Source organism: Bremia lactucae, linkage group LG1, assembly GCF_004359215.1.
Source record: "Bremia lactucae strain SF5 linkage group LG1, whole genome shotgun sequence".
In the NCBI taxonomy this organism is placed as follows: Eukaryota; Oomycota; class Peronosporomycetes; order Peronosporales; family Peronosporaceae; genus Bremia; species Bremia lactucae.
In genome coordinates, this window is record NC_090610.1 from 4205268 (window position 1) to 4215066 (window position 9799).

The window sequence follows — 9799 nt, forward strand, 5'->3', positions numbered from 1 at the left end:
CTCCACATACGAGAGGTTCATAGTTCTGGATCTCCGGCTTCTTATCGTCTTGGAGGACGATCAGCTCCAGAGTGGACAAAAGTTTGTTTAAGACCGAACACCTCCGGTTCCGTTAGAGATCGCTTGGTCTAGCGACTCTGGTCTGAGCCGGAAGAGGTGGAATTTAACTAGGCTGTCTGCAAGACCTTTAGAAACAGTTACCTGTTAATGTTCATCTATTGAATGAATCACGATAGAACTTACTAGGTATCGTGTACATTGGGCATAAGCGTGAAGACCACGCTTGCCCTGCTTCAAATCCAGAAGCTCGGCTCGAGCCTTTCATTCGGCACGTGGCGATCCAGATGTTTGACGGAGCCGGGGTCTTAAGAATCTCATACGACCCAAAAACCAATGAGCCCTGAAGCCTGAGCCCTAAGGCTCAAGATTTGGCACGTCCAACTCAGTTGGACATGCCAGATTTCACGCTCGTCGCATCATCATTGATGCGACGAGCTTCAATGGCGTCGTCTAGTTCGACGAGTTATTTTAAGTAACGGGGCAGCCTTCGAATGACTGAGACTTTTAAGATTTCTATCATAAAGCTTTTAGGTCGACCCGAAAGCGTCGTCCCGCTCGTAGCATGTAAATGCTGCTGCTCAAGAGTTCCAACGGTTGATCACCCTGATCTCTCAACACCTCTGCGTATTAAAAAGCTTACTGGTTAACCAAGTCTACTTTTTCTTGGGCCCCGTCGAGCAAGAATTTAGTTAAAAATCGGGTAAAAATCTATCATGCTGCATGAACTCGGCTGTTGCCGCATGCTTTCCTTCTCTGTTTGGAGTGAACAGCAGGGCGCTCACATGAGTGAACCTTTCACGCCTTGCGTGATTGCTTTTGCACCTATACAGGTCACTCACATGAGTGAACCTTTCACGCTTTGCGTGATTGCTTTTGCACCTATACGATCACGATGATTCGTTATTGGCAGCTACGTCCTACGACCGACGTCAAATGCGAGTTTGATGTCAAAAAGCGTGAGCGAGGCTCAACACTTTGTGGAAAGCAATCATCCATCGCACGAAAAGTCTGGGACATGATGGCAAGCGCGCAAGACAAGCAATTACAGTACTCGGACCACATGACGCAGAAACAATAAACGCCTTAGTTTGGGAGACAAAGTACTGCTACTCCCCCCCAAAAAAGCAGTTTAGAAATTACCTAGTGGAATACGAATCAACTATCGCGTTTTATCGGATTCACGGTGGTCGAGGAGGTTGAAACCATTAATCATAAACTCACGTCCGCCGTAACTGAAAACGCACCCCTGGGTCGTAACAAAAAATATGTTGATCCTACGGCGCGTCGACGTGCCCTGATACTGGTGTCTGCCTATGGGTAGGAGCAAGTTTGAGCCACTCCGCTTGCATCAAATTGACTAGCAGGAATGGCGTGATGAAGAGAATCAGGGGGTACAGTACCGCCGTCACGCGCGAAACAGCGAAGTTGGTTTTCTGCGACTATTGTTTTGCCACATCGGAACGAGGCAGAAAACGGCGCCGGAATTCTGCTTCATACTGGTCGGTCGTTTCATTCGAACGCAACACGACCGGATCCAGAAATTCGGCCGTGAATTTTTCTTGAGCGTTTCACAAGAAGTAAACGCCATTAAATTTATGAGCATCTATAGTTGCTCTGAAGGCAATACACTAGCTCAACCGAACGAGGCCATTCGGATGGAGGTGTCATATGTAGTCACATAGCCGCATGGCGAGCTTGCGATCCGACTGGACACGATCATGTGCCGTCGGTAGAGATTTATGCTTATACCTTTTTGCGTTAGACTTTTCATTGTGGATGTTCTGAGCGACCAGCGGTGTCGACTCATTATAGTCGACAATGAGCGACGTATCCACAGCCTTACTCTGTAAGTAGGATGGGTCATTGTGTCAACTTGACAGCGCGACAGGGCAGTAGCAGCTGTCGGCGTTGCAATTGTGACACTAGGCGACGCTGGTGTATTATTGCGGCGGTTACGCTTTGAGTTCGACAAGGGACTTTAGTGGCAATTTATTTGCCACTATAATCTAAGGTAATGAAATTACCTCATCACCTGGGGCAGTTACACACAATGTATGTGTGTGAGGAGCAAATTTCGTCAAAAGGCCTGGGATTTCTTTTGACGTTTCTGGATCAGTAGGGCGCATCGCATCTACTGACCCCTTTTTTTACGATCTGCCTCGTTTTTGCGATTTTACAACAGCTTCGGATTCGCGTCCTTCGCTGTTCTGAGCGGAAGGTCAATCGTTTTGCTTAGTGTTTCTTGGCACTGGGCGTGATGCACTACACTCATAGGCGTAGTGGTCCGTCTTTTGACAACGATTGCATTGTTGCATTTTTTTAACTTGAAGAGCGAGGATTCTCGCACTCCTCATACGAGAGGTTCATAGTTTTTGAACCTCCGGTTTCTTGTCGTCTTGGAGGACGATAAGCTCCAGAGTGGACGAAAGTTTGTTTAAGTATGAAATCCTCTTGTTCCGCTGTAGAGATCGCTTGGTCGGGCGACTCTGGTCTGAGCCGGAACAGGTGAGTCTATATGAGTCTATACAGGACCGTCTGCAAAACCTATTATCACTGTGTTTGTTCATCAATGGATGAATCACGATTAAACTGACCAGGTATCGTGTTTGTTGGGCATAAGCGTGAAAATCACGCTTGCCCTGTTTTAAATCCAGGAGCTCGACTCGAGCCCTGATTTCGGCACGCGGCGGCTCAAATGTTTGTCTGAGCAGGGTGCCAACGTCCTCCTCATACGACCCAAAAACCAATGGGCCTACGACCGAACTCATGCGTTCGATCGCACTCCATTCAAGGTCACCCAAATGAGTGAACCTTTCACGGGTTGCGCGATAGCCATCATTGGGGAGGTTTAGAATTTGCTGCTGTGTAGGTGTTGCTGCTGCGAAATTTGCTGCTGTATTTGCTGCCTTCACTATTCAAATGCTGAGGAATTTCAATGAGAGGAAAGTGCGGCTGCTGTTGAGCCTGCTGATCTCCCTCGAGGTTGAATGGATGTAGGCTCCATTATTACTGAATTGTTTAATTGCTCCCGCATGACATTATCTATAATTTGCTCTTGCTAGAGGAGCTCCAGGGAAATTACGCGAAAGAGTAGCTGGCACTGGACGTTGAGATCTTGTTAAAGAGGAAACAAATACAGAAATACATTTTTATTATTAATATTGACCATAATTACCAAATTTGGTAGTATTGACGCAATAAGACATTTGTTCTATTAATTTGTTGATTTAAGTTAAACCAATATCGCGAACCGTTACGAGACACGATCAAGCGTCTCGCAAGGAGGGGCATTGCGTAACTGATTTTTGATGTATTAAAGCCAGTAGATAGAAAATCGTTACGAAAGAACCTATTGTATCCAGTTTGATTTTTTTTCTATTATAAAGCCTTAGAATTTACTTTTAGAAGATAAGACTTCTTAGCTACTTAGATCATTCCTCTGCACGTGTTGTACGTGAAGTAGTCGAGGCACCTCACCGCCACTGTAGGTTGACAAGTACTGTAATCAGTGCTAGCAAAAGGTGCCCCGTTACACGTTAAACCTGGTAGCACTTCGTAGTCAGTTTAACAGCCTACGCACGTCCCATCCAACATGGACATGTTGGATGAAGAAGGAGAGAGCTTTCAACTACGCAGCACCGACACATCTCAATTGCAACCTATGCAGTGTGGCAGAACATAATTTAAGAAGGTGCAGATTGCGCAATATCCCACTTGTCACTAGTAATAGCCCTCGCAAAAAATAAAAAAATGATTTTTTAAGCGACTTCAACACCTATTGCACAAAACCCTCCAATTCGAGTTACAGAGCAGCGTTTTGTTTGAAGCACTGCCATAACCGCTTTGTTATACCTAGAATTGCCTCCTTTAGTTTATCCACCTACTATTTTTAAGTTCTAATCAGCTAATGCCAGAATGAAATAAGGATGATTCAAATTTTGTTTTCAACAAATTATCAATGAATAAACCCTAGACTTGTTGCAAAAGACTTGAAGTTGAAGGGGTTTTTGCTTACTATTTTCAGTTTTGGAGGTTGTTAAGCCAGGTCTTCTGCAACGGGTTTTACAGCTGTCTATAAATTTTAACCAAGATTTTTCCGAAGAAATTATATGTGGAGTTCGGGGAGCGTCTCGAGCAGCACTTTTACCGGATTAGTAACAGTATGCTAATCCTACAGAGGTTGTCCAAAGGTGGTTTTCCGACGGCGGTTGTCCGACGGCGGGAATGACGCATTGGGTTGACGTCATTGAAGCTTCGAGAAGGTTCTAGAAGAATCCTAATAAGTGATTGGCTTAGACGTAGTAATAAAGATTATAAACTAAGGACCATTATATATGTACTTTGCATTTTGTATCCTACTACACAAGTGCCTTTTCTTCAGGTTATGAGCCCAAGCTCGTTCAATTTTGCCTCCGCTGCCATCAACTCTGCCTCGACCGCCATGAAATCTTCAACGACCTGGACCAACAAATTTGATGGAACCAACTTCCATGCCGAATTTCAAACTGCAAGTCGTGCTCGAGGAGCGTGACCTGTGGGTGGTCGTATGCAGAGAAGTCAAGTTCGAGGACTGCCTGACGGCGCTGAACCAAGATAATTACAAGCGAAAGTCCCGCAAGGCGATGGCTATCAACAAGTTTAAGACACTGGCGGAGCAGCTCGACGCGATTAACGCTCCGGTCAGTGAGGATGACTTGGTGATCACGCTTCTCGGGAGTCTGAGCGAGTCGTACCAGTTACTGAAAATGGCGTTGGAATCACATTCCGATACGCTTCAATAGGAGCTGGTGACGTCTCGGCTGCTACACGAGGATCTGAAGCGCAAGGACCAAGGCGGCGATGGAGCCGTGGTTGAACAGGCGTTCATGATGAGTGACAAGAAGCGCAATGGACGGCCTGCGAAGAAGACTGGTGCGTGCAACTACTGCGGCAAGATCGTCATTAAATTGCGGAGTGTCCCTCGCGAATTCAAGACAACAACAGCAACTCTCGACAACGATTTCAGCGAGCAATTGTTGCGCGAGATGAAGATGCGGGCAAACATCTGTTTTGGAGGCGGGGGTGCTGAAGATTTGTCGGTGAGGCTGATCGACTCAAGTGCGACTCAGCATATATCGCACTCCAAGATATTCCTGAAAAACTACGAGAAGATCGACCCGGTTAATGTACACCTCGCGGACGACGGTGTTGTCCGAGCGATTGGCGTCGGTGACATTGTGATGGCGATGAATACTCCAAGCGGCAACAAAAAGGGTTTACCCAAGAGAGTATGCATATACCCAAGCTCAGTCGCAATTTGTTTTCTGTTGATTGATTAACTAAGGATGCCGCTCCAGTGACTTTCGACAATAAGTGCTGCTCGGTACAGCCAAAAGGAGATGTTTGGACGATTGATACTCGCGCTGGAAAGGGTTTGTTTTAACCAAGCATGACGTTGAGACGGTGAACATGGCATGCGAGCCTCAGAATTCGGCTATTTCGAAGTCGTTTCTTTGGCATCTTCGTCTTGGACACATTGGTTACGGCGGACTAGACGCCATAATTGAAAACAATCTTGCAAGCGGTGTCGAAATTGGGTCACTCAAGCAGTAGGAGCTTTGCGGAGGCTGTGCGCTGGGAAAGGAAACTCGTGTCTGCCTCAACGGATCGCTCAAATCTATTTTGGGAGTTGTTCACAGCGACGTGTGTGGACCGATGAGATTTCACTTTCGGCGAGATGAATTATTTTGTTACTTTCATCGACGACAAGTCTCGACACTGCGCAGTGTACCTTATGCGGAACAAGTCCAAAGTCTTCGACAAATTTGTTCACTTTGCAAAGTTTGCGGAGAATTTGACCGGCAATTCCGCGAAGATGCTTCGCAGCGACAACGGCAGCAAGTACAAGTCAGCTAAGTTGGCCATTTTCTACGCCGATCGAGGCATTGTCCAAAACGTTTACGCCCCCGTACACTCCTGAAATCAACGATGTAGGCGAAAGGATGAATCGGACCTTGCCGAGTGTTCACGGTGTAAGATTGAGCATGCTGGGTAGGCCAAAGAGTACTGAAGAGCAGTAGTTATAGCAGCCGTTTTTCTCCGTAATCATCTACCAACTCGTGCTCAAGGCTTGCTTAAGACTCCACAAGAAGAATAGATGAAGAAAAGCCGACACTTGCGAAGTCAAGGCATTTGGCTGTCATGCGTATGTGCACGTCCCAATAGAGAAGCGCCCGTATTGGACGCTCAAGCAAGTCTGTGCCATTTTCTTGGATATTCGGAGCTTTCAAGCTTGAGTACCTTTGTACAGAATATATAAACGTTGGCCGCGGGGCGATAGATCCATCACATGTGCACGCTATAAGTTGCACCGTTTGTCTAGAGAGGCAGGGTAGTCTCGTGGATAGACCCATGTCACTGCAGCGTCCACGAAGCAGATCATGCAACTACGGAGGCGTACTCCCTAAAGGAATCCAATCGAAGGGCATGCCTTTCTGATGAGATGCGCGAAGGGACCGACATTTGCAATCCTTCTCCGAGTACGCGAGGCGCTCTATTGACGGTGATTTTATGGATCAAATGACGAATCTCGTAATACTGTTCGACGAGACCCGAAACAACTATCCTCGGTTAAAATTGATGCTCCATTACGGATTCGAATCTTAGCAAACTTGGCACAAGACTATCGATGTCGAAAAAAGACGTCGATAAAGAATTTGGGTTTCTCAATAGCGCTGTAAAGCCGAATGTGTCGAATAAAAGGATTTGTATCATTTGTTGGTGATTCCACTGCAGCTTCTTTGTTACGCAACGTATTGCGGTTCCTCCCCCTTGACTAATGTTAGCATTCAGACTAAAAAATTTTTAGAGGTGATCTTAAAAATGACTCCGCTCCTGCTGATGCATTCTAGCATAACCAGCATCGTTACCATTATCGAGTCATCACAAGATGACTCCTCAACAATTAGTTCGGACAAATTGAGCATCTTCGCAAGCAACGCACTAGCTGCTACGTCGGACCCTAAAAAAATAGCGGTATTATCCTCGGGTGTTCCAGAGTTTTTTTTTTCTTAATGGGTACGACATTTTTCCGACGCCTCCAATCGAAATTGCAGGCGACTTGACTCCTCCAGCACATGCCTGAGCTCCTGCTGTTTTGTCTCACCAGCAACTACACAGCTGCTGGGTTTGCCGCATTTGAGTCGTACCGCATGGACTTGTTTTTTATGCGATATATTGTTGAAAATGTGTTTGCAAGCCAACAAGTGCTCCCTTTCGCAGGGAGACACAACAGTACTCGCTGCCAGATTACATCAATCAATATAGTGACTGATAGTTAGGGGTGATGTAATAGGTGTCTCGTTTCATAAATATTATTACCAACAAAAGGAATACTAAAAGAGAATAAAGACTATTATCGTTATTCTAATATTGTCAATATTACCATACACGGAAATGTTAATGTGGCAATGGTACAGTGCCGTTCATTGGTTTATTTGAGTCTTCCGATCAACCCTGCCAATCGCTGCTAGTTGCGCGAATAGGCAACGAGGAATGAGTCACGATACATACATAGGTAGATCAACACAGTAAGTCAGTAAATCGAAGATTGCAATACCAAGGAACGTAATATTTGCGAAACAGTTCTACTTTTCCCTATATTAAGGTATCCTTAGTATTAGCTTCAGTTGTTTAGAACTCTTAGCAACGCAAACCCCGTCCTCTGCACGGCGTGTACGTGAAGTATTCGAAGGCTCCTTTACCCTTCACTGTCAACGAAGTAGGTTAGCTAGTACGGAGGCAGTACTAGCGAAAGGTGCCTCTTTCTTTCTATAGGATCTAAAAGTAATAGATATAAAACCGGGTTGCAATTCCTTCACAAGATAACTTTTTTGCATATACCAGTACAATTAACATATTAGCTAGTTATAAAGTAAACCTTCAATTACACGCTATTTCCATGGTAGTGCTGTGTGCCCCGCGGAGTTGGTGTTGTTCGTCTACGATCTCCGCAAGTCTTAAGAAACATAAATTATGAGACTTACTGTTGAAGATTATGTTTTCCGTGTATTGCTGTCATAGCTGCAAAGTGCACAGGTAATATGGAAGAGCATGGAGCGTGGCCATCGAGTACTATCCTAGTGGCGAGTACTATCCTAGTGGTCAAGATGCGGGGATTTGGCATTCTGACTACTTAGCATGGGTCCGATCCCCCACAATATTAAAGTTGAATCCGATTACTGGTACTTAAGGTTGACCAGAGCCTCACTCCTTTCCATGGTTCATATTGTCGGTTTTTACTCATGCTTTTCGAGGCATTTTACCGTTGTCACACAGTGTAGATCAAAACGATTGGGCTAGAGGTAGCATCTAATATGCGAACTATGGACCATATTTACAAACGAAAATACCATAAAAACTTCCTATTACAGCAAACCCATCCTGGAGTTGTCAGAATTAATATCCATTTTTCGAGTGAGAGTGCTGTGACTAATGCACATGATGACGAATCGTAAACAGGTATTTCAAAGCAAAATTCGCTCGCATAATGGATTTTCAACGAATACCAGAAGGCCTTTTCACGAAATATTTCATGTGATGGGCTTATTTTAATTGATAGACCGATGCCTGTTATACGATTAAAAAAAACACATAGCTTAATGTAAAACTTACAGACTGACCAGTTCCGCAAAGTGAGATGTCAATGTCGGCCGCCCATACAAATGAACAGATTTTGAATTTGCCTACGCGTTCTCCCGATAAAGAGGTCAAATGAAAGACTGCCCAACAATCAGCTAGATAGTGCGTTTCCAACATGGAAGAATTTCCGTAGGGAAATGCATGCTAAGTAAGTGCCAGTCTACCACACTTTTTTGCGCAACCTTCTATCACGCTAAGGTGCGCGTGGGCTATCGGTGACGGTATCAGATTTAAGTACGCTCAATAGATCGAGCTTTTGTAATGGATATAGTACAAAGAGGTAGGTCGGAGCCGAAAAACCGAAAAACAACTGTTTATTATAAAAATGCGGTAGCACTAAGTGCAACAAAATTGCAAATGACCTTTTTTACAATTTGAATAGATGATCAAAAGAGACGCGGCAATGCCTCTTCATGACGTGGTCGTCTTAGTGAAACATTCGTATATCGACATTCAGCCTCCCAATAAGCCGGAGCACAAAAACTATTCAGTCTCGTTGGGCTCGGAGCGCCCTACTGGGGAAGTACCAAGCACACTTCGTTATCGGGGTGGCGATCACGAGAAAGGCTAAGCCCTAACATTGTGCTGTATGGGTGGCTGAACAAATTTTGGGGAACCCTAAACCGATGCAGATACTCATCAATTCGTTGCAACTAGTAATTATGTTTTCTGCTCGACATTAGCTAAAGATTCAAGGAACTTTGAGCAGCCAGTTAAAACCCACACCTTCAGCAGTCTCCACAACGTTAGCGACGGAAAAGGCTGTGGAAAGCCCACATTTGTTGTGGACCTAACTGATAGATTATTTTGCGCTCTATCGAGGCATATTCGAAATTCTGTCAGATGACGCATTCGATTTGATATTTTACTCTATCAAGATCGAGTTGGTGCTTGACGTCAATGCAAGGTGTAACGGGGTGTATCGTTACATGAAATTAACACTAAAAGGTTGTTCATTAATATTATCTAAAAGATAGATAATATTTGGAGGAAATTACATTAAATAGTAATTTCCTGAATTCTTATCCATAAATAGGTATAGACCATTATGTCTATTTAT

General features: G+C 44.7%; 1 protein-coding gene across 1 annotated transcript; it reads left to right on the forward strand.

The window, feature by feature from the left end:
• Nucleotides 1-9121: 9121 nt before the first annotated feature.
• CCR75_006117 (uncharacterized protein) lies at nt 9122-9310 on the forward strand (the record flags this gene model as incomplete). Its single annotated transcript, XM_067964189.1, has 1 exon — nt 9122-9310. The coding sequence occupies one exon, from the start codon at nt 9122-9124 to the stop codon at nt 9308-9310; it is 189 nt and encodes a 62-aa protein (XP_067822524.1).
• Nucleotides 9311-9799: the final 489 nt, after the last annotated feature.